The sequence below is a fragment of the Megalopta genalis genome, chromosome 7 (assembly GCF_051020955.1).
Source record: "Megalopta genalis isolate 19385.01 chromosome 7, iyMegGena1_principal, whole genome shotgun sequence".
NCBI classification, from domain to species: Eukaryota; Metazoa; Arthropoda; class Insecta; order Hymenoptera; family Halictidae; genus Megalopta; species Megalopta genalis.
In genome coordinates this window covers 3,308,822-3,334,424 of record NC_135019.1, presented here as the reverse complement: position 1 = coordinate 3,334,424, position 25,603 = coordinate 3,308,822, and the positions used below count along the sequence as shown (strand labels likewise).

The window sequence follows — 25,603 nt, the reverse complement described above, 5'->3', positions numbered from 1 at the left end:
GTTTTCCGCGGCTCGTTGCATTCGAGGGAGGGGCGGGGGGAGACTCCCACCGAGCTCCTCCGCTGAGATACGACACCGTAAAATTTTATTTTTCCCAACGAGAAAGTTTCTTTGCGTTTCCAGTTTGTCTCTGAATATAAACGGAACGGTGCGCCGCGCGACGCTGCGAGACCGAGTTACTTTAATTTCCTGCGCCCGAAACGGCCCGGACCACGTTTCCCCGAACCGATCGCGTATCCCCGCGGGACCTGGCTGCAGTCTCTGTTCTCGAAAACACGCGTAAACAGCGCGCGACGTCTGCCGTGGCGACGTCCTTACCGGGTGTCCCAAAATTATGGCACTTCCGGGAAATGCGGGCTTCCTGAGATCATTCGAGGGAACTTTTTCCTTCGTGAAAATACAATCTGCGGCATTGTTCATGAGATTTTAACGAATAACGGTGACCAATGAGAGGCGAGAATGTCTCGAATGTCTCGTAATGTGGAAATGGAAGGTTCCCGAGGCGATTTGAAGCAACTTTTTCCTTTACAAAAATTTTCTCCGAGGCGTCGTTTACGAGTTATCGATGGAAAACGGTGACCAATGAGAGGCGAGAGGCGAGGCTTAGCGCGAGGCGGCCGTGCCAATCAGCGGAACAGGGCTTCGACCACTCGTCGGCTCGGCCGCCTCGCGGCAGAGCTCGCCTCCTATTGGTCACTGTTTTTCGTTGATAACTCGCTAACGACGCCTCGGAGAACATTTTTGTAAAGGAAAAAGTTGTTCCAAATGACCTCAAAGAATCGCTATAGTTAATAATAATCCCCCACTCTGTGTACGCGGACCCATTAACAATAATGTTTGCCTTCTAATGTTTCCCTTTTGGAGGAAACGAACCGGCTCGATATTTTCCTCGCTTTCGGCTTCGTTATACCGTGGCGGATGTTCTATTATTACCTTCTACCGGATCCTTATGAATTTTCGAAGATTCTTTAAAGTGGACTGCGGATTTTACGCGATCACGAAATTAGCGGATGAAGAAATTAAAGGATGCCGTTACGTTAATTTTGGCTTTTAAACGCGATTATACAGAAATATTGTGCTATATTATGTCCTGTTGAAAGTTCGTGCCGCTTGCTATTTCCATTTTTCTTTTTCAATTATTCATGGACAGATCATTTTGGGATGCTGAAAATTTCAGACGTTTTCTCAGTTGGACTCCTAGAAAGTGCTTGGTCTTCAAGAATAAAATCGTCTCTAGGAAATCAATGATTCAAAACGTCGAAAAGTATAAACATTTAATTAGAAACAGAAGTATAAATATTCTTGACCTACAAACATTATTAGAAGAGGCGATCGATTTCCATTTAACTTCTGCTTCTTTTTAGAATTGTCTTATCAAAATATAATTTAATTATATCGTGGTCGACTTATATTGGTGGTATCGATACAATTGTATAATAAATAAAGTAGTTCGATGGACTCGGTCAATTTTTATGGTGTATGAAAATCTGCGGATTATTTATAAATCGTGAATACATAAAAATTCACAGCCTGCTTATTGTAAAATTAAATACTGTATAATTAATAATAAAAATATTGTATAATTAATTCTATTATATATATATTATATTTTATATATATCTATTATTATATTAATTCTATAAAATTCTATTTATACATTATTATGTATTTATTACTATAATTGTAAATGTAATAAATAAATAATAATGAATAAATAGAATTTCCATTACATATATAATGGAAATTAATAATAAATAAATAAATATATGTTTTATATATATTTTTTACAACAAACAGGCAGTGGATTTTTAATGTATTTATAATTTATAAATAGCCTGCAAATTTTCATACACCATAAAAATGGTCTAAGTGCCCAAATTATATTACATAGAAAAGGATCTTAATAGTTTTCTTTTCGATAGAAATTCCAGGAAAAAACTTTCACCAAATTGTGTTGCTCGTTAATAAATTCGTTTCGGTTGGCAATTGAAAATTGCAATTAAAAGAGACTATTCAACGAAAGAATTAATAAGAACGACCGAGCGCTGTGAGTCGTCCGTCGCCGATCTCACGATCGAAAGGGTAGAAAACAAGATCTTTCGCGAGCGCCTGGATCCAATTCGATTGCGGGAGATCGTCGAGCAAAAGAAGTCGAACAGAGCCCAAAACGCATCGAGGCAGCAGAAGGAATGCACGGCTGAGAAAAGAGATCGGTGGATCGCCGAGCGAAAGAGGCAATTCCACGGCGTTCAAGGGGGGCATTTCGCGCGAGCAACGAGTGTGGAGAAGACAAACGGTTGGCCGGGAAGGAAAGGGGGAAAAAAATACAGCCGCGATAAGAGGCGTTCGAGAGGAGAGGCGCGAAGAAGAGGACGAGAGGAGTGCATTCTCGTGGAAAATGCACCGTGTCACCACTCGACGGTGCGAATTCACCGTTGCCGATTCCATTCGAGGCGCAGCCTCTGCGCACGTGCACCTCGTTCGACGAGAGAGCGCTGCTCAAGCTCGCGCCGTGCATCCGAAAAACGGGTCACGTTGAAATCATCGACGCAACTTGCGAAGGCCTGTCTTGACCAAACAGAAACTGGTTTGATTAGCATAGCCGTACCTAATGACTTTGTTGGCACGGTAAACACCGATTTTTCAGTGTTTAACAAAATAACTGAATACACAACGGGACACAGAACTTCCACCAACCAGTCCCGCAAAACTCTATGAATAGATCATGGTCAGGTCATATCATGTTAACAGAGAGGAATAGCTAATTAAAAAAAAATTATATAACCATATTGCAACTTTTGCCGAAACTAGAGCCCCGTGGTGGATCACGTGTCATACGAATGCGGAACAATAGAACCACAAGGACTTCCTTGTACTAGTCCTACGCCTATGTAATTTATCGCTACGTCGGCGTTTCACGATCTAATCGAAACGAAAGATAACCGTATGAAACGCGTCAAAAAGAGCAGAATAAGAACGAAACAACGGGTAAAATTGTCCAGAACTGGATAGCGAATATCGTCCAACGAATAGTGTCCGGTATAGACGCGGTATTCGAGCGACAACGTACCAGGGTAAGTGTGCCAATTACTGTGCCACCCCCTGGTTGTAAGCTTGCCGTTGACCGCGCTTGTCCAGGGTCAGATGCGAATAAGAAACGACGAACGATAAATAACGAATGGAGTTTCAGTAATTACTCCTGGAAATGCCGAATTTTGGGTCGCTGCGAACTTCCCTGTGCTAGTCCTGCACCTGTGTAATTTATTGCTACGTCGATGCTAAGGGTCGTCGGAGTCGGTCGAGCGTGTGATGCGACACGCGACACGAATTCCCGGAAGACGACACAAAATGGTCTGTTTGGGGGGTGAGTCGGGTAAGAAAAACCGCGGAGCTACAAGGTACGTGGTAAGTATAGTGATTACTCCTTAATTCGCGCTCAGATTGCGGTGCGATTTTTCGAGCCTTGCGGCTCGTTTTTATAGTTACCGATTATCGACAACTATGAAAACGGGACGCGAGGCTCGAATAATCGTATCTCCTCTTTCCAAATTGTCTATTTTTGTGCGAGATCTGAGCGCGAATTAGGGAGAAATTACTGTACTAGGTATGTGACCGTCGAATCGTGGCATGTGGCTTCCGAATTGCCTTCGAATCGTGTCATGTGTCCTCCAAATTGCCGTCGAATTGCCTTTGAATTGCTTCGAATTACCTTCGAATTGCCTTCGAATCGTGTCACGTGGCCTCCGAATTGCCTTCGAATAATGTCACGTGGCCTCCGAATTGCCTTCGAATCGTATCATGTGGCTTGCAAATTGCCTCCAAATTGTCTTTAAATTGCCTTCGAATTGCCTTCGAATTACCTTCGAATCGTGTCACGTGGCCTCCGAATTGCCTTCGAATTGTGGCAAAAAATTAAAAATAGAAAAGTTAAGTCATCGTTTTTATTCTAGCTTTCGAATTGCCTCCGAGTCGTATCATGTGGCCTCCAAATTGTCTTCGAATTGCCTTCGAATTGCCTCCGAATCGTGTCACGCGGCCTCCGAATTGCCTTCGAATAATAGCATATGGCCTCCGAATTGCCTTCGAATAGTGGCAAACTTGAAATATTTATAAACTATTAGCACGCACGTCAAGTAAAACGCTATCGTTCTGTCCGGCATTTTTCGACCCTGTTTTCTCAATGACTCTTGGGACTCAAACGGTTAAACTACAATATCTCGGAAGTGAAGATACAAGCGACATGCGGCGTTCATGCTCGCAGCCGCAGACTCGATTCACTGTAAATATTTCCGGAAAGTGGGATCGAGAACACGAAGCGTTGAAGCGGGAATACGAGAATAATAATTGCGAGCACCGAGGATCAAAGGTCGAGGATGGGTCGGTGTATTTTGCATTCTATTTATCGGATCGGTCGGAGACCGAAAGCAGAACGTCGAAAGGCCTCTCTCTCTCTCTCTCTCTCTCTCTCTCTCTCTCTCGTGTGGATTTAAATTTCCATAAACGCACGAGATCGGACGTGGCCGCGACCGAATGTCTGGAACGGTTCCAGCAGATATCGCGCTTTTCAGGACACAGTTGTCGGACCGGGCAAGAAATGGCGCGGCGGAGAGACTCGGTCATCCAGCATCGTGCCAAAACGAGCCCCCGCGGCTCCCACAGGCGCCGCGAAGTCGTCCCTGCCCTTCTACAATGCGATTCCCCCGTATCTGAATCGCATTTGTTACGCGGAAACGTCGGAGGAAACGCGGCCGATCCACGACCGCGCAAATGTGCAACGGCGACGCACTTTGTGCTGCACTTCGGCGATGCCTTTTGACGCGCGCCGTCTAATATCTCGGTAACTATGTATCCCAGACCCCATTCGGTGTAATACTTTTTTACGTAGAATTGAACGCTTTATCCGAATTCGAATAGAAATATCAAGTGTTCTATTTAAAAAATCGAAGGATGCCATCGTATCTCGATAAAACAGCAAAATAAAATAAAACTGATTAGAACACCGTATACTCCCCTAGAAACCATGCAACTTTTATCCGAAACATTTTTTCGTACAACGAATATTTCACGAGTTATTCGAGGCGACGCACTTTGTGCCGCACTTCAGCGAAGCCTTTTGACGCGCGTCGTCTAATATCTCGGTAACTATGTATCCCAGACCCTATTCGGTGTAATACTTTCTTACGTAGAATTCAACGCTTTATCCGAATTCGAATAGAAATATTAAGTGTTCTATTTAAAAAATCGAAGGATGCCATCGTATCTCGATAAAACAGCAAAATAAAATAAAACTGATTAGAACATCGTATTTTTCCCTAGAAGCTGTGCAACTTTTATTCGAAACATTTTTTCGTACAACGAACATTTCCCGAGTTATTCGAGGCGGTCGCGTTACGAGACTCGCTCTCCATGTATATCATACATATATAAAATGTTAAGTAGTTACGCGAACACGATAAAAATACAGAAACGAATTTCAGAACGTTCTCTTCTTCTTCAGAGGAACCGCGCACGCGTTCTGCCGACACAAAAAACCATAAAATCCCATGCACCCTGGCGAACGGCCTGAAAAAACAGCCTCGCGTCTTTCCGGAAGGCTGGTCAAAAAACGTATCTAATTCCCGTTCTAAGCCGAACAGTGCCGTCTCTGCTCGCAAATTGCGCTAAATAATTCAAGGCCACCTCTGCCGGCTTCTTATTTCATGCATGCCCTCTTCCGCCATGTTTTCTGAGACCCGGAAGCGTCGCTCGAGGACTACGAATTTTTTCGTCCTTTTCAGCGTTGTCAGGACGTTGACGAAGAAGAGGCGACGGCTAGAGACGGAGGAGGCGTGTCCACCTTTCCCTCCTTTTTTGTTATTTCGTTCCTCTTTTTTTCCGGAACAGAACGTCCAAGAAGCGACGATGAGCGCGAACGCGTCGAGACAGCGGAGGGGGGGTTATTTGACGAGAAAATCGTCCTGTTTGATGTCGCGACGGCCCGTTGCGTCCTCAAAGAGAAGGACGACCAGAGAGATCTCGCGTGCAGCCACTCTAACGGGGGGGATGTGAAACAGGTGTAACCGCGTTTCATTTATCGCCAGCCACCGGGCAAAGACGGTTTCTCGCGTCGCTCCCCCCTCCCCGCGCGCCCCCCTTCCGACGGCACCCTGAAAACTTACCCCTTACGAGACGGTTTTACGCGTCGGGACGCGTCACCTTTTCCGCGTTGGTTATTGGCGTGATTCGGAGTGGCAATCACGGTTCGCTGGGTTCCTCGGTACCTCGCGAAAATCCGATTCCAACGAATCTCGGCGGGGGAGAGACGCTTTCGAGGGGCGTTAACGTCGTCTGGGAACGTTTGAGCAAATCAACGGCTCGCCGAAATCGTGGTAAATTGCTCGGAAATTAATCGCGGAGGTCGTCGCGCGAGGTGTTGTCCGAAAATACAAGGAGTTCCGGTGGTGTTTGAACCGTAATTGGGGCTGCGTTTTGTTTTATCCAGCGAACTGATTTCTCCTTTCGTTTGGCCGAGTTGGAACTTGGTTTGCGAGCGTAGCAGCTGTGATGTTTGCGCGAAATGAAAGTATTCTCGATGAATCGGTTGCAACAGAAGTTAAAGGAAATTGTATTTCTTTCAATAATAATTAAGATAATAATAATAAAAATAAAATAATAAAAAAATGTAATAATAAAATAATAAAAAAATATAATAATAAAATAGTAATAAAAATATAATAATAGAATAATAATAAAAATATAATAATAAAATAATAATAATAAAATAATAATAAAAATATAATAATAAAATAATAATAAAATAGCAATAAAAATTAATAATTAAAATAACCTAATCAGTTTCAGCATTATTTCATAAAAATGGTAGGTAACCACAGTTGCTATTTATCTATGAAGTTAGCCCTTAGCTTGCGAGTTCCTGAATGCATTCAGCTTTATTTATCAATTGTTTCTCAGTTGTATTATATTCGAAACGGATTTGAAAATATTCTTTCAATGACTGACCCCAAAACGACTAGATTTTTAAACCAGATTGAACTATACCAGGGGTGTCAAACTCGCGGCCCGAGAGATGAACATTTTTGATGTCAAGTATCAGGACGTAAACAATAATTTAACTTTATATATGTTTATTACAATGTACTAGTCAAAATAAAAATATTTGTTTCTATGAACATTGATATTTTCTTTTTTTTTTGCGGCCCACCTAAAGTTAAGCATTGTTTATTTGGCCCAAGTTAGCTTTTGAGTTTGACACCCCTGAACTACACCATCAGAATTTACTGTGTATTTATTTATTTACAATTACACTGTTTATTGCTACGATCATCGTATCGTTCATTTATGATCCATCCACGATCGTCAAATCGTCCATTTTCGTTGACAAGCCGAGGAACGATCGCAGAGAATCCACTGTTTATTCTAAAATCGAATTCAGCCAGAGTTCGATCCGTAACTCCGGCGCTGAAAATCTTTTCAGCGGGTGGAAATCGGGCGTGCAGTACTACTTGGAATGTTCGACGAATGAATTATAAAATAATGGAATACGCAGTTTCGTTTCCAGGAAGTTCGTCGGAGAAGCGCAGAAGCAGAGAAGCTGCTGCTGCTGCTCCGTTCCACGGCGCGTCTCCTGATATCCGGCAAGAATGGAGATATTGACGTTGAGGAAAATTTAAACTGACGTGCCGGAAACGACCGACAAGGAATCGAACATCGGTACGCATACAGAACTTCGGCCGGGGAGAACTTTAAGAATCGAGTAATTCGAGGCGAGCCTCTCCGGTGTCCTGCAAAACGGATCAACTCGCGAAGTCGAAGTATTCTGAATGGAGGAAAGTTCTTCTTGCTACTTTCAATATCGCCGGAACTGGGACTGGTACACAATAGTCGTCCGACTACTGTCTACGAGTACATGGTTGCCCGCTTATCACCGGACGGCATATATTTTCATGGGAATATCAATATTTATGCTTTAACTCGCAGATATCAATTAATCAAATTAGAGACACCCCTGTCCGGGAGTTAACATAATTATGGGACACCCAGTATATTGGTCACTGCATTTGTTACTTTGTATTATATTTCTGTTTCGCTGAATATAGTGAGTAAACATTGTGCTATAATAATTATAGCACAATTATATAGCACCGAATAATTATCGTTCGGTTCAAATAAACATTTTTACTGTGAAGAATAAACTGCGACGATTATTATTGCTTGAAACGCATCAAATATATTCCTCGAACGTTCAAGAATTAGTCTGCCACGCTTAGATTTATAATACCGAACATATACAATTATAAGGATGTCCCAAAAATGTCTCGCAATCCGGAAATAGCAGGTTCCTCGGATCATTTGAAGCAACTTCTTTCTTTACAAAAGTTTTCTCCGAGGCACCGTTAACGAGTTATTAACGAAAAACGGTGACCAATAAGAATCGAGTACGGCTGACGCGAGGCGGCTCAGCCAAGCAGCGCACGAAGCCCAGTTCCGTTCATTGGCTCGGTCGCCTCGCGCCAGCCGAGCTCGCCTCTCATTGGTCACGGTTTTTCGTTAATAACTCGTTAACGGTGCCTCGGAGAAAATTTTTGTAAAGGAAAAAGTTGCTTGAAACGACCCAAGGAACCCGCCACTTTCGGATTGCGAGACATTTTTGGGACGCCCTGTATTTAATCCTTAGCACTCCGAACCATTCTGGACGTTGGCTACCAGCTAATCAGCGCCACTTTTCGGCAGAAAAGGGCATTTACATACCCTCGTATTATTTAGTATGGTTTTGGAACTAACTAACATATTATAATGATATTGGGCTCATATGAATTGGCTGAAATCGAGAAATTTGCAAAAGAATCAATATTTTATTTTTTATAATTTTGTTATTGTTTGTTTTATAATTTTGTTTTGTTGTTGTAATCGCTATCTATGCGAACTCTTTCTCTCGTCGCCTTGTTGCTTGGACGATATCACTATCGCTGCTATCAAAACGATAGACTAACTGTAGAAGAAAACCTTCTACTGTTAGTCTTTCTAACAAATCTGTCTAAACGTCTATTTGGAGCTCATCTTCGCTGCTACTTGTGTCATGAGACTCATTCGTGTTCGAACGTTTTGCCATTGTTCTAATAAAAAATATGAATAAATACATAGGTTGAAAATTTCTAATTGTTATTACTAACTCACAAGATGATGTTTACCAAAAAAACTTTTACCAAACAATTTATTTACCAAGAGAAGAATCGCTTTTCCGATTTTCTCACTCGTTAGATCTATCTACACCGCTCGACGCTTCAAACCAGACCGAGTTCAGCTTTGAAAATCTTTTCCTCCAGATTTTATGATTATAAATCTCACTATACAGTGCGTGCTATGTTCGCATACCGACCTTTCTTCTACAAACTTGCCTTATCGCTCTTTTCAAATGGCGCCTTTGAAATGCTCGGACCGTCGTGAGCACGCCTCTCACGTTCTCGTCGAAACCCGCTGACATTTCTTGTATATATCTTAGTAATTTTACTATATTTTCATTTGATTTCTTGCGCCGTTTCAAGAGAAAACTTCAGGGAAACATGCATGTCTGAAAAAGTTGCGCTGAAATAACTCAATTCCCCGTAATCGCTAATAAACTTTAATGACCCATGGACATCCGAGTGATATGCTAGAATTACGATGTCCCACGAGAGGGGACAGCGGAGTGCAAAGGGTTAATACCGAAAAACTTTCTCTTAAAAAATTCTTGAGATTTCAGAGTCCAATTTAGAGAGACTACTATTTCTGTATTATCGGAAATTGGAGACGTAGAATACGTTACTCTTTCCACTTGTAATCCAAGGAACATACGTACGCAGATACCTCGTCGAATCGTCTAAGCATTTAGCACCGTTGAAGTCGCGGGATCGAAGCCACTTTAAATGCATAAAATCCGCAGTTCCGGCACACTCCGCCGCATCTCGAGCGACAAGTTTCAACTTCGGCCCGCGATCCCATGTGGAAAAGTTGTCGGACGATTAAGGAAGAAGCGCCGCATTGAATGTTAGCCTTGGCGCGGCACGACGGCAAAACAACCAGCCGGCACAAAGCAAATTGTTGAACGAGTTTCATTTCCCTTTGCAACAATCAGCGAGCCCGACCTGTTTACTGTTCCCGGAGGAAATCGGATTTCCTGATACGGAATAGACAGATATAACTGGATGGAGAAACGTTACACGTTCGTCTGCCTCACCTCGTTAACGTCCCTTCAAGAGACAAAAGGTTCCTATAACTCGTGTAACACCCTTAACCCCGATCGGATAGGAATTACCGTCTCGTGTTTATCCAACGGGGAAAATGCCCGTTTTATCGGCCCCGTAAAAATGATCAATTTCCCTGCTCGGAGCAGTTCCTTCGATATCCGCGAGATTATCGGAGCAAGAAAGACGCTCCGCGCGACGCGCGATCGCACGAAAAATAAAATGCGTTTGCAAACTTCATCGGAACGTAACCTGTTCCACGTAGTCGTGCTATAAAACGCTGTGGAAAATCGTAGAAATATCGCCCAATTTTTACGTATACGGTATTCCATTGTTTTATAGCCGCGGTCAAATTAGTAAAAAGACTCGATGATTGCTTTTTGTATAAACTGAATATATATATATATATATATATATATATATATATATATATATATATACAGGGTCTCCTAAAATTATGGCACTCTATTTTATATTATACAATAGTATAGTAGTAATAATAGTGTAAATAGTATAAATATAGTATAGTAGTAATAATACTCTATTATATATTATATAATAGAGTATTCGTATATTATATATTATATAATAGAGTACTCGTATATTATATATTATATAATAGAGTACTCGTATATTATATATTATATAATAGAGTACTCATATGTTATATATTATATAATTATTATATAATTATATAGTATAGTATAGTATTATTACTTACTATATATATATATATCAGTTGCGCAATGTGTCCCATAATTGCGTAAACACCCGGAAAGAGCTGATTCCTGAGATCATTTCAAGCAACTTTTTCCTTAGCGAAAATGCAATCAGAGGCTTCGTTCACGAGTTATTAACGAAAAACGCTGACCAATGAGAGATCGCGTACGACTGACGCGCCGCCCTCGCGACCACCGCCGCCGCGGCATTGACCGCAAGGGCGGGGCGCCGGCCACACACGCTCTCCGATTGGTCCGCGTTTTTCGTTAATAACTCGTAAACGAAGCCGCGGATTGCATTTCCGCAAAGGAAAAAGTTGCTCCAAATAACCTCAGGAACCCGTCATTTCTCGCAAGTCTCATAATTCTGGGACACCCCGTAGAAGCGAGAAGATTGAATTCATACAGTATTATAAAACCTGTTCCCCTTTTTCCAAATTCTTTCCATTCTCGTTTACAAGCCGAAGGACAATCGGCGAGAGAATTTACGATAGTTCTCGAGGGGAAGAATAGGGCCGAGAGTCCGTGACTCCTTCGATTCAGGTTCATCTTAAAGCGATAATAAATACGGCTGTCCTTAGCCATGGCAAGGTAGAGCGGTAGGCAATAAATACACCTTCCCCATGGCGTCTAAAGCCCCTAAATTCCAGCATCAAGCGAACGACTCTCGTCTATCTGTAGGAAGCAACTGCTCGTCCCGGTTTTGCATGTTCACGGCCCCCGCGCAGGGGTCGCAGTTCCGGCATCCAAGGTTCACGTGTACTCACCTCGCTCCATTTATTGGTCTCCCACATGGGGCAGGAGATGGTGTTGCAGGTCTCCTGGTTGCGGGGCTTGTGCATGCCGCTGCACTTGTGGTCGGGCAGCTGTAACGACAAGGATTTAAAGCTCTTACACCATTCATCTTGGCCGACGAGTGATTTCGGGGGGCATACATTAGGTCGCCAATGTTTTCGTTCGCCTCGACGCGACGCGATGGGACGCGACGCGACTCGGCTCGATTTGTTCGCGTCGCGGCGCGCAGTATTCGAATTACACTGTTCGACACGATATTTGGGTTCTTATAGCTACTATGAAATTCTTGTAGAGCTTCACTCCCTGAACAAGAATCCGAAAACCGAATTGCTCCATCGCCCTCAGTTTTTTAAATAATCGAACTTTTGTAAAAACCCAAAATTTTCGACGAAAATGAGGTATCGCGTGTAAAGTGAAAACGTTAGAAAGTTCTAATTGGTGTTAGAAGATAGAGGAGAGTTTCCCGAATATAGTGGCATGCAATTTATTGATTGTTTTTGGTCCTAAATAGCAATAAATTAATGTCAAAGTTTACAAAACTGTCGACGCGTGCAGTTTCTGCGCAATATTTTTGTATTTTTACGAAAAGTTTTTTGTTCGGCACGAAAACTCTACTCAGGATCGGATTCTGTAGACATTTCTGAAGAAGAAACGGTCCGGTAAAAATGTCGGAACGATACACATTTCGAGTAGATCGAGAAAATGTTCGACGGCAACATGCGCACGACGTTTTGCCGCCAAGAGCTTCGCTGCTCGCTTCTCTCTGTCCGATAGGGCCGAAGCTACGCGTAATCAACACCGATAGAGGGATCCAATGGGGCACCCACTTAGCGTATGGGGCGTGCCATTTTTTTTAGTACTTCAATGCGCTGTCTTGTTTTACATATTTTTATGGATAATAATCACCAAACTGTGAATCATAAATTAAAAATGGAGAAATAATAAAAGAAAAATAATGGACAAAAAATATTCATTTCATTCTGAATTTGTTCGAATTACAAGTATATCATGTATACAGTTATCATTTAAATTATAACGATAATTCGATCGTGAATAAATAATCATTTTCAAAACGATAAACTTCTTGAAACATATCGTTAAAAATATATTTAAATATTTATTTAATTATATGGCGTAGAAGTCAAAATTACAAGAATTTCATAGTGGCTACAGGAACTCAAAAATCGTGTCGGACAGTGTTATCGATTCGCCCCGACCCGAGATCCTACAACGTCGAAGTTCTATTTTCGCGAGCGATCGATTCGGACGGCTCGTCCGAATTGCGAACGACTTTTTTCTTTACTATATTTATTTTGGTCGCCGCGCAACTTGAATTGCTTTTTCTTTCGGTGTAGACGAAACGGAAATGCATCCGCGGTGAACTGTCGCGTACGTCTGATTTTATTTCACGCGTTCTCTTGTCTTGTTTCTTTTCTTTTTTTCGCGTTACCACCGTTCGTTTTTTTTCTTTTTTATTTATTTATCGATCGGAGATCGATGTTCGTGGAATCGTTCGAGGGAAACGATTTGACACAAGGCAAGGGAAGATAAAACGAGAATCGTTTTGAACGATGTGACGGCGACAATTTTGCAGAGATTTTCTGTACCGTAATAAGGTGTAATTTGAACCGTTTTTTGTTTAACTATGCGACAGCGTCTCGATTAATCGAGACTTTTTAATATCGCACTCGGCGCTGTCTATGATAGCTCTGAGAATAGAGTGCCGAATGAAACGTAAATCTTACATAACACGCATAGTATTATGAGCAACGAGACACGTACGATAAATGACCTGGGAATACTAATAATAAAATATTGATTAGCGTGGTCCGCGAATAGCTAATTACAGCGCCAGCGCAACCGCCCAATAATCACCGTGTTGTGGTGGTCGCATGGTTCAAAAGTGATCCTCGATAAAAATGATAATATCATAATGATAATAATTCTAATGATAATAATCATAATGATAATAATTATAATGGTAATAATCATCATGACAATAATCATAATGATAATAATCATAATGACAATAATCATAATGATAATAATTCTAATGATAATAATCATAATGATAATAATTATAATGGTAATAATCATAATGACAATAATCATAATGATAATAATCATAATGATAATAATTATAATGACAATAATCATAATGATAATAATTCTAATGATAATAATCATAATGATAATAATTATAATGGTAATAATCATAATGACAATAATCATAATGATAATAATTATAATGGTAATAATCATAATGACAATAATCATAATGATAATAATCATAATGATAATAATTATAATGACAATAATCATAATGATAATAATTCTAATGATAATAATCATAATGATAATAATTCTAATGATAATAATCATAATGATAATAATCATAATGATAATATCATACTGATAACAATTATAATGATAATATCATACTACGTACTTCGCGCCAAGTATTCACACTTTTGTTTAAATATTGTATAAATTTAAAGGGTTTGAAAACAGTTACGATATCGGTTTCAGTTCTTGAAACAGTTATGAAAAACCGAAATGTTCCTCATCACTGTTAATTCTCCCTAATTGGGATTCCTGTGGTCATTTGAAGCAACTTTTTCCTTAGCGAAACTGCGATCCGCGGCTTCGTTTGCGAGTTATTAACGAAAAACGCTGACCAATGAGAGATCGCGTACGGCTGACGCTCCGCCCTCGCGACCACTGCCACCGCGCTAGACGGCTCACGCGTCGCGTCATTGGCCGCAAAAGCGAAGCGCCGGCTAGACTCGCTCTCCGATTGGTCCACGTTTTTCGTTAATAACTCGTAAACGAAGCCGCGGATTGCATTTTCGCTAAGGAAAAAGTTACTTTAAATGACCTAAGGAACCTTTTCGGGACACCGTTTACAATAGTTAGAAACAGTTACTTTTGGAATTCTTTTAATCCTCGGTTGCAAGAGATAAAAATTGTAGGTCGCATATTCTTTTAGAAAATCATAACTCCGTTAGTACGACGGATATAAGTCGCTCTACGTGCATCTACTAAATTACATTCGAAGAGCTCGTCAACGAAACGTTTTAAGAATTAAGAGCCAGCACATTCGCAGCAATCTCTCATCCAGTAACAGGACGGTTAAGCTGGATTGAAACTTCTAAAACTGAACTCGGTATTTCGGATAAGTCCGTCGAATCTAGCGCTCTCTATCGCGGGATTGGATGTTTTAATAGAATTTGCGTGCACGAGCGAGGCGTGTGTCGAAAAGATCCTGTCGAAACGCATCTTTTCGTATCTAAACCTGTAAATTTCGAAAACTCCGCCCGGTGGCCAGATGCGATTTTTCAAAAACGGAAAAATACAATTCTGTGAAATGATCGAAGTGAAATCCTCATCGTTCCTCACAGCGACTTATATAACTATCAATTTGTGCAATAATTAAATAAATCATTTTTACCGATGCTAAATATTCCAAATGAAATTTGTATTTTATCAACGTCGCGAACGTGTCTCAGCTTTCTTTTTATTTGTCGAGATGAGATGCACGATTGTTTAGACGTATTTTTCTTCTAAAAGTCATACGAGTACTTTTGTCTTCGTTATATTTTAATGGTATGTTAATTTCAAATTGATTAACCCTTAGAGCCCTATGGACGCATATATGCGTTTGACGAAAGTCATCCGTGTAGCCTAAGGCCGCATTTATGTGTTTCCTCTAAGTCATCGGCCTGGACAAAGGGCGCATATATGCGTTTGTCGATTTTTTCAATCGATATGCAGTCATTTTCGTGTAAAATTAATACAGGGGCACTCGTTAGTAATTTGCCTTCCTTAGGTAGCGGTTGGGCAATATTAGGGTCATAAAAATCCCCGGGAATTTCCGAAACGGAAATCCCATTTTATATGTCCCACTCTCTAACCAATTAGATTTCAAAATAATTACCCGCACTGTCACCTTTTCGCGACTCAAAGCACTCAAAACGACTCGGTCAGCAGTATCGTCTTGCGAATGTAAGAACCTCACGGTCTCGCTCGCATCAACAACGATAGTGCCGAATATAACTTGTTCGATTTTTTTTTTTTATTCGTGACACCCTACAAAATGTCAAATCTTGAGGAATATTTCACAAGGGACGACAGCGAGATAGAATATAGTGAATCACTATCATCGGACATTGAATCAGAAGATTAATTATTTAACCTTCTGCGAAAGAATCACTATAATTTATTACTGTTTACGCCTTGAATAGTCACTTCGGTGTGGCAAAAAAGTATTCCGCCCCCAACGATGGTCAGCGATAGCCGCGCTCCGTCCCTACGAACCGGTTCGGCCAGGAGTATTCAGAGCTCAAAAGGTTAACGCGAATCGTTCGCGGCGTTTTCATTTTTCGCTGCCGCACAATTTTGCGATAATGCGGCTCGAAGATAACCGACAACCTTTTTTTCCCCCTCAAATCGAATTGAATCTGCTTCGTAGAAAAAATGGAGCTTCGTCGGAATTACAGTCTGCGTTTGTCGAAATCCTGATATCAACTGCCCATTCGGATACATATTTTTCAATTGATAGTTCCAGGGATGGTTCAAGCGTAATAAAATTGTAAGTTGTATCGGCACACGGTCCGCCGCATATCTCGCGGTCGAATCATGCGCGGTAATAAAATTTTACAACTTTGGCAAATATCAATGGTCCGGCGGGAAATTTACGCGCGTTAAATGAACCGCTTCGAGATACTGCAGAAAAATGTGGCGATTCCCAGGTTCGAAATACCGAAAATATTATTTACGACGATTTCAAATCTGTTGCAATGCAGCGCGCGATATCTTTTTTTCTTTTTAATTGAACTTTCAACTTTTGTGTACGTAATGCCAGTTATTTCACGGCGTGTTACGATATTTTCAGCTAAATTATTCCAAAGTCAGCGGAGACATACAACAATAATACAAAATGAAAATCATTTAGATCGTTTTGAAATATACGATATATTGTATTAATGCTTTTTTATTGCACTAATATATGTATATAATATATATATACATATATATCAACCGAAGCAACAGGGTTCATCAAATAGACGCAGACTATCGATTGCTACAAGAATCGTTCCAATATTTTGAAAGTGTCCAAATGTCGCTATCTAAATACAGGGTGTCCCAAAATGTCTCGCGATCCAGAAGTGGGAGATTCCTGAGGTCATTTGAAGTAACTTTTTCCTCAGCGAAAATGCGATCCGCAGCTTCGTTCACGAGTTATTAACGAAAAACGCTGACCAATCGGAGAGCGAGCGCGGTCGGCGCTCCGCCCTCGCGGCCAATGCCGCGACGCGTCGGCCGCCTGACGCAGCGGCGGTGGTCACGAGGGCGGGGCGTCAGTCGTACGCGACCTCTCATTGGTCAGTGTTTTTCATTAATAACTCGTAAACGAAGCGGCGGATCGCATTTTCGTTAAGGAAAAAGTTCCTTCAAATGATCTCGGGAAACCTCTCGTTTCCGAATTGCGAGACATTTTTGCGATACCTTGTATAATATAAAATACCACTATTTCATCGTTCACCGCGATTTCTATCGAACGAACCGATTAAATCGAACTGAACCAGAGCTGACTTTGGCCGACGTTCCTCGCAAGTAAACAGTGCGCCGTTACGGAGTTTAATGGACTAATCGAGTTTAAAACGTTCGGTACACTTAACGGTTAATAGGAAATAAATTGCGGCCTGGCGATGTACCTGGATGGATGCTTTCACGATCAGCTGTTTTTGAGTTCAAGATCAAACTTCAACGGTTATCGCGCTCCCCGCAGTTCACAGCAAACGTAATTTACTGCGTAATCGCTGAATAATCGCACGGTCGACGAGACATTACTACACGTATTACACCCTCTAGTACCGACCCGGAGTGCCGTCTAGCCGTTTTTCGTCGGTAGACCGGCGGGGTTAGATGTCGGGGGAAGGTTTGAAAATCCTCGGCGGCGCACCGTGCGTCTAACCGTACGTACAGGGCACCTCAGAAATAGGGGACACCCCTGGAAACGCGTGAATTCTTTAACACTAGATTTACGGAACCCGTCAAAATGGCGGGTCACTGATTTTTTAATTTGCGATCGTTCGTATCGTAAGGATGCATTTATAAGTTATTTATTCGATTTATATGCTACTCGCGGCAAATGTTACAATAACAAATCAGAATAAGTTGAAAATAAGAATAAATGTCTTATTGTTACTTTTATAAACTAATATACAACAGCTGCGTTTTTGTGCTCCGTAAATTTAGTGTTAAGCGAACGGAAGTCGAAAAGTATAGTAAATTTTCGCCATAATTGGCGCTCAGATTGTGCACACAAATGGACAATTTGGGAAGAGGAGACACGATTATTCGAGCCTTTTATAGTTATTGATTGTTAACAACTTTAGAAACGAACCGCAAGGCTCGAATAATCGTATCTCCTCTTCCCAAATTGTCAAGGTTTTGTAAAGGTTACAATAACAAATCAGAATAAGTTGAAAATCAGAGTAAATGTCTTATTGTTACTTTTATAAATTAATGTAAAACATCTGTTTTTTTTGTGCTGCGTAAATCGAGTGTTAAGCGAACGGGAATGGAAAAGTACAGTAAATTTTTCCTAAATGGCGCTGCTCGGATTGTGCACAAAAATCGACAATTTGGGAAGAGGAGACACGATTATTCGAGCCTTTTATAGTCACCGATTGTCAACAACTATAAAAACGAGCCGCGAGACTCGCATAATCGCATCCCGTGTTTCCAAATTGTCCATTTTTGCTTCCAAGCTGATCGTCAATTAGGGAGAATTTACTGTACAGTAATGTCTCCCTAATTGACTCCCAGATTGTGCACAAAAATGGACAATTTGGGAAGAGGGGATACGATAGCTGTTGATAACTATAAAAATGAACTGTAAAAACGAGCCGCAAGGCTTGCATAATCGCAGCCCCTCTTCCCTTACTTTTATACTTACTTTATACTTTTATACTTTAACAAAAATCGACAATTTGAGAAAAGGAGACATGATGATTCGAGCCTTTTATAGTCATTGATTGTTAACAATTATAGAAACTAGCCGCGAGGCTCGCATAATCGAATCCCCTGTTTCCAAATTGTCCATTTTTGCTTCCTTGCTGAGCGTCAATTAGGGAGAATTTTCTGTACAGTAATGTCTCCCTAATTGACTCTCAGATTGTGCACAAAAATGGACAATTTGGGAAGAGGGGATACGATAGCTGTTGATAACTATAAAAATGAACTATAAAAACGAGCCGCGAGGCTCGCATAATCGAATCCCCTGTTTCCAAATTGTCCATTTTTGCTTTCAAGCTGTGCGTCAATTAGGGGGAATTTACTGTACAGTAATGCCTCCCTAATTGACGCTCAGATTGTGCACAAAAATGGACAATTTGGGAAGATGGGATACGATAGCTGTTGATAACTATAAAAATGAACTGTAAAAACGAGCCGCAAGGCTCGCATAATCGCAGCCCCTCTTCCCAAATTGCTGATTTTTGTGGACAATTTCAGCGTCAATTAGAGAGACTGTACTTTGTAACAGTTACGAGAACATTTCGGTTCTTCATAACTGTTTCAAGAACCGTAACCGACATCGTAACTGTTTTCAACTCTCTAAGTGAAAAAATGTACACAATATTTAAACAAAAGTGTGTCTATTTAGAGCGAAGTATATAATATGATTATTACGATTATCATTACGATTATTATCAGTATGATATTATCATCTTTATCGTGGCCTAATTCGGCCGGACACGCTTTTGAACCGTGCGACGGCGTTTTGCGAGCGGCGACTTCGTTTCCGAGCGTATTAAATTTTCTCCGGACCTATTGCTCCGCGCTTTAATCGACTAATTAGTTGCCAGCATTCAAACGGGCTAATTAACCATCGGACTTCCCGCTATCCTTCACGTCAACGCATCGATTTCGGTGAAGTAGTTCGGTTATATGAAACCTTTTAATATTTGGGAAGTTCTTCACGCTCGCCGGAACTTTTCAAACGGAGCCGAACAGATATCGCGATTAAAATCCGTTTCAAATATCGCGAAATTGATTCGTACGTCCAATTATCGAATCGTTTCTTGCTCCACATTAACCGGATTAATTAAATTCCCTCCGCTAGTTAACAACTTGCCGTTTCGTGTCAGCTCGTGCTCCCGTCGAACATTTCGAAGCATAATACACCGCGCGTCTTGTTTTTTTTACTATCCGTTTACTCGCTTTCTTTGAATCGAGATATTTCTCTTTCTTGAAAAGAAAAAGTAAAAAAAACGAACGGTCGGTCGACGGTGAACGATCGAAATAAAAACAAGGATAAATTTTATTTCTTTGTCACATGTGTTCGGTCGATGAAATATATGTTTTACGAGTTAAATAGAAAATTAACTTCGCCTTTTAAAAAATAATTAACCGGAAAGAAATTATAAATAATGTACGCTCGAGGTATCCCTTGAAGTTTTTCTATTGTTTCCTTGGCCTACGATAATTTCCTTCGAGAAAGAGAACATTGATCCGCTCGAATTAGGCCTCGATAAAGATGTTAATATCATACTAATAATGATCGTAACGACAATCGTAATAATCATATTATATATTTCGCGCCAAGTAGACACGCTTTTGTTTAAATACTGTGTACATTTTTTCCACTTAGGTTCTTGAAGAACCGAAATGTTCTCGTAACTGTTACAAAGTACAGTAATGTCTCTCTAATTGACGCTCAGCTTGCGGCTCGTTTTTATGGTTCATTTTTATAGTTATCAACAACTATCGTATCCCCTCTTCCCAAATCGTCCATTTTTGTGCACAATCTGAGCGTCAATTGATAATTGAGCGCTCAGATTGACAATTCGTGACTATACAAATAAATCGCAAGGATTGAATAATCGTATCTCCTCTTCCAAAATTGTCCACTTTTGTGGACAATCTGAGCGTCAATTAGAGAGACATTACTGTATACCAAGTTCCGATAAACGGAGCTCGCGCGGACGGATTTCGTTCCTTCGGATCTGAAAGCAAGTACGCCCGACCCATATGTTTATAAAAATATAAAAATGCTAGAAATTCGTGTTTCAGGTGGACAGCCGTCGATTTGAGGCGCCCTGTACTTCCGGATACGTGCGCGCGTGTTCCAGGCGCTCGCCGAGTCTCGGATGAGAGGATTTTACGGTGGTTGACACAGAACCGCGGGCGGCCCTTCCAGTTTAAACGAACCGAACTGGGTTAGGGTTCGTGGGGATTTTGCGGGGCTGTCGTAGACACCGAATGGCTGGATGGATGGATGGATGGTCGGACGGATGGACGGATGGATGGCTGGCTGGACGCGTATCTCCTCGCCGGTTCTACAAGAGCTGAGCACCTCGTGAATCTTCAAAGATGAAGCAAATTATTAACCTATTTATGCCCGCGAATAACTCCGCCGGCGAGCCCGACGGGATTTATGCTCGCGCGGCCTGCGGAGGCGCGCGATTATGAACCGTAAAAGTCCGTATCGAAACCGGCGAAATATATCGCATCCGCGATAACGCAGAATGTATTGGGTTGGCAACTAAGTAATTGCCGATTTGTTCAATGTAATAAACAATTTTTTTTTACTTGGAACGAAGTTTAATCTGTAATGTATTTTCCATTTTGTTCGATGACCTTTCGCCATCTCTCTGACAACTTGAAAATCCCACGCTCGTAGAAAGTCTGATCCTTTTCGGCCAAAAACTGAGTTAAGTGAGATTTTACAGCGTCATCGTCGTTAAAAGTTTTACCACGAAGGGAGTTGTCCAGGGATCGAAATAAGTGGTAATCCGATGGCGCGAGATCAGGGCTACATGGTGGGTGTAACATCAATTCCCAAGCAATATCCATCAATTTTTGCCGAGTGGACAAAGACGTGTGCGGCCTAGCATTGTCCTGTTGGAAAATGACACCTTTACGATTGACCAATTCTGGTCGCTTTTCCTTGACCGCTGCATTCAATTTGTCCAGTTGCTAACATTCACCGATAATAAAAAATAACATAATAATAATAATAATAATAATAATACTATAATAATAGTAATAATAATAATAATACTATAATAATAGTAATAATAACAATAATACTACAATAATAGTAATAATAATAATAATACTATAATAATAGTAATAATAATAATAGTACTATAACAATAGTAATAATAATAATAATAATAATAATTTTAAAATTCGATTCCCGTTCGCTTAACACTCGATTTACGCAGCACAAAAAAACACAGATGTTTTATATTAATTTATAAAAGTAACAATAAGACATTTATTCTGATTTGTTATTGTAACCTTGACATAACCTTGACAATGTTGGAAGAGGAGATACGATTGTTGGAGCCTTGCGGCTCGTTTTCTATAGTTACCGATTCTCAACAACTATAAAAATGAGCTTCAAGGCACGAATAATCGTATCACCCCACCCCAAAATTGTCCATTTTCGTGGACAATCTAAGCGTCAATTTAGAGAAACATTAACTGTATTTCGAAGATCCATCAATAGGATCCAATAGGAGCGCGCGTTGAACGAAGCGAAAGAAGAGAGACGATTTTCTGTCCACTCGAAAATCGGCTATACCAGATAGTCAACGTGTTACATTTCCGTTACAGCGGTCCTCCTGGATCGTGGCTTCGGTTCGATTCGCGTCGATAAATCACGAAGAACCGCGACGAGTAAAAAAGTAAGCTACCGGGGGAATCGCGTCGAATCTTCTTATGGGACGATAGAATAAGACTCGGACGCGATTTATAAGAGGATATTCCTCGTTTCTACCCATGCCGCGGCCACGAGGCCGAGGAGAACGCGATGTTTTCCATGGTGCAGAACGAAACGAAACGGAACGAAACGGGACGGAACGGAACCGGGTCGCGTATCCGAGAGCCGAAATCCCGGAATTTAATATAAAGGGATTTCGCGTATTTAAATTATCTCCATTCCGCCCCTTATTTACCTTTGTAGTCTCATTGCCGTTCTCCTCCGTGCAGAAAATGGCTCTGGTCCGGGATCCTCCCCCGCAGCTTGCGCTGCATATACTCCATTCGCCGGCTACCCATCTGGAAAGGTAAAAAGAATCAATGGAGACGCTGCGCGATAACAGCGTTTTCGTTTGGTGGCAGCCCGCCATCATGTTACGTAATGACGACGGCGTGTGCCTCGGCTTTCATAAGCTGCAGAAATAACGGCGATTGCCGGCGAGGGGGTGGGAACGGTGAAATCGTCTATAATAATGTCTTATGTATTACGCTCTGTGTTACGTATACATTTTACTCCGACTGTTTCTTTTTTGAAATCATTTCGTTCTTCCAGGAAATTGTCCGTCATCTTTTGTCCAGAATGTCCAAATGTAATTGTGAACGAACAAATTGTCCAAATGTCGGCAGAAATTTTTGCATTATTGTGCACAAGCTTATACATAAATTTCTGCACAAATATTAGCATCATGTAGTGCACGAACTTTTACACAAATTTCTGCAGAAATATTTGCGTCAAGTAGTGCACAAACTTTTACACAAATTTCTGCAGAAATTTTTGCATCAAATAGTGCACTAACTTTGACACAAATTTTTGTGTCAAATAGTGCACGAACTTTTACACAAATTTCTGCAGAAATATTTGCGTCAAATAGTGCACTAACTTTTACACAAATTTCTGCACTAACTTTTGCGTCAAATAGTGCGCAAACTTTGACACAAATTTCTGCACAAATATTTGCATCAAATAGTGCAAAACTTTTACACAAATTTCTGCACAAACTTTTGCACAAATTTCTGCAGAAATATTTGCGTCAAATAGTGCACTAACTTTTACACAAATTTCTGCACTAACTTTTGCGTCAAATAGTGCGCAAACTTTGACACAAATTTCTGCACAAATTTTTGCATCAAATAGTGCACGAACTTTTACACAAATTTCTGCAGAAATATTTGCGTCAAATAGTGCACAAACTTTGACACAAATTTCTGCACTAACTTTTGCGTCAAATAGTGCACAAACTTGTACACAAATTTCTGCACAAATTTTTGTGTCAAATAGTGCACTAACTTTGACACAAATTTTTGCACAAACTTTTGCATCAAATAGTGCACAAACTTTGACACAAATTTCTGCACAAATATTTGCATCAAATAGTACAAAACCTTTACACAAATTTCTGCACAAACTTTTGCATCAAATAGTGCACGAACTTTTACACAAATTTCAGCACAAATATTTGTGTCAAATAGTGCACAAACTTTTACACAAATTTCTGCACAAACTCTTGCACAAATTTCTGCACAAATATTTGCATCGAATAGTGCACAAACTTTTGCATAAAATAGCGCACGCACTGATGCATAAATTTCTGCATAAATTCTCATATAAATTTGTGCACGAACTTCTGCAGAATCTCGCGCGTGAGCTATTGTTTAAACATTATTCGCACGACAACCGTGAACGAAAACATCGAGGCGCGAATTAAAGCAGAATAATTTCCAAAACCGCAACAGCTTCGCAACAATACCTCGTTCTTGATTCTGGAAAATTTACACGATACGCTAATTCGCCGTGAAAAGAAACACAGTTTCAGCCGGTTTCCGCGAGCTTAATATACACATGCCGCGCGAAATCTCTTGCGGATTCTTCGGACATGAAATCACGTGATTCGATAAAAAGTTATTAACTTAACGACCTCGGTGGAAGGTAGGAGGTCCAAGAGGTCGCCGAGAACGTTTAAAATTCATATATGCCTACGGTAATCCTAATATTTGCATGTCTTTTACCGGGTGGGGGAGGAAAAAAAAAGATGAACGCTTTCATCGCCGGAGCTGGAAGAAAGGGTGCAAACTCCCTAGACGTCGTAATCGGTCACCGTGCTGATTTTTAATATTCCCGGAGCACCGGCAGTTTTTGCTGGAAACTCGAATCGTACGACCGGCTCAATATTTTCGAAACATTATTCCAAATTCAATCCTCTTTTCACAAGTCACCGAATCGGTTTTCATATTATTGTGTTTCAGCGGATGCTTCCAGTTATCGTTGTATTCTACAATTTCAGCGGAAATTCTAAAGTCTAAGACATTAACGAAAATTGAGGATTCAAATTTTAATGAGAACAGAGACGTACTTTTCGTGGGATATTATATTATTATATTATATTTATATTATATTCATGGAATTCCAGCTTTCACGAGTTCCGCTGCACAAAGCGAACACGCACGATTCTTTTTTATTCCGATTGGAAGCTCGAGTCTTTATTCTTTTTTAATTTTTTCTTGTTGCTCCGAATAATATCAAAATTAAAAAAAAAGATATTTCAGTCGTTCCACGGTAAACCAATCCCTCTAACGTTTCGAAGAAATTGCAGAATGCTCGAAAAAAAAATTCCAAAAACGTCGAAACCGAATGGTTCAACTTTTAAAAAAATGATTGCGTTCTAAAAGCTGCTCGAATAGCTTTCGCCGGATGGCGGTGCTTAAAAAGCTTCATGAATTTTGATATACGCGAAATCCGCGCAATTTTCCAGGCAGAGCCGCGCGACGATTTTCGGCGGTTTCAAATTCCCGGCGCGCCGTTTCGCCTAATCGAGGAGTTTCTATCGGTCACGGGGTCGACGCGGGGAACGGGAACAGTGAAAGAAAAAAATAAATAGTCTTCGGTCCAATTGGACTAATCGACGTGGACTTTTTCAATTTCCGGTACATCGCGTGTTCGCCGGGCGAAAGTGTTCCCGAGTCACCCAGACGGATCCCATCGATCGTGTCGCGCAGCCAGCTTGGCAACTTTCTGCCCCTCTTTCTGCAAGTGCACAACAACACACGTGCAAACGCGCAGGTGTCCCCGCGTGTTCATCGATCGAGCCCGATCAT

General features: G+C 40.9%; 1 protein-coding gene across 2 annotated transcripts in view; it reads right to left on the bottom strand.

The window, feature by feature from the left end:
• nolo (ADAMTS-like no long nerve cord) overlaps positions 1-25,603 on the bottom strand; it is a 628,447-nt gene that overhangs the window by 46,505 nt on the left and 556,339 nt on the right. For both annotated transcript variants that reach the window (XM_076523533.1, XM_076523534.1), the window contains exons 9-10: positions 22,708-22,810; positions 11,707-11,805 (exon numbers count right to left, since the gene is read on the bottom strand). In XM_076523533.1, coding sequence (XP_076379648.1) covers positions 11,707-11,805; positions 22,708-22,810 — 202 coding nt within the window. The remainder of the gene's footprint in view (positions 1-11,706; positions 11,806-22,707; positions 22,811-25,603) is intronic.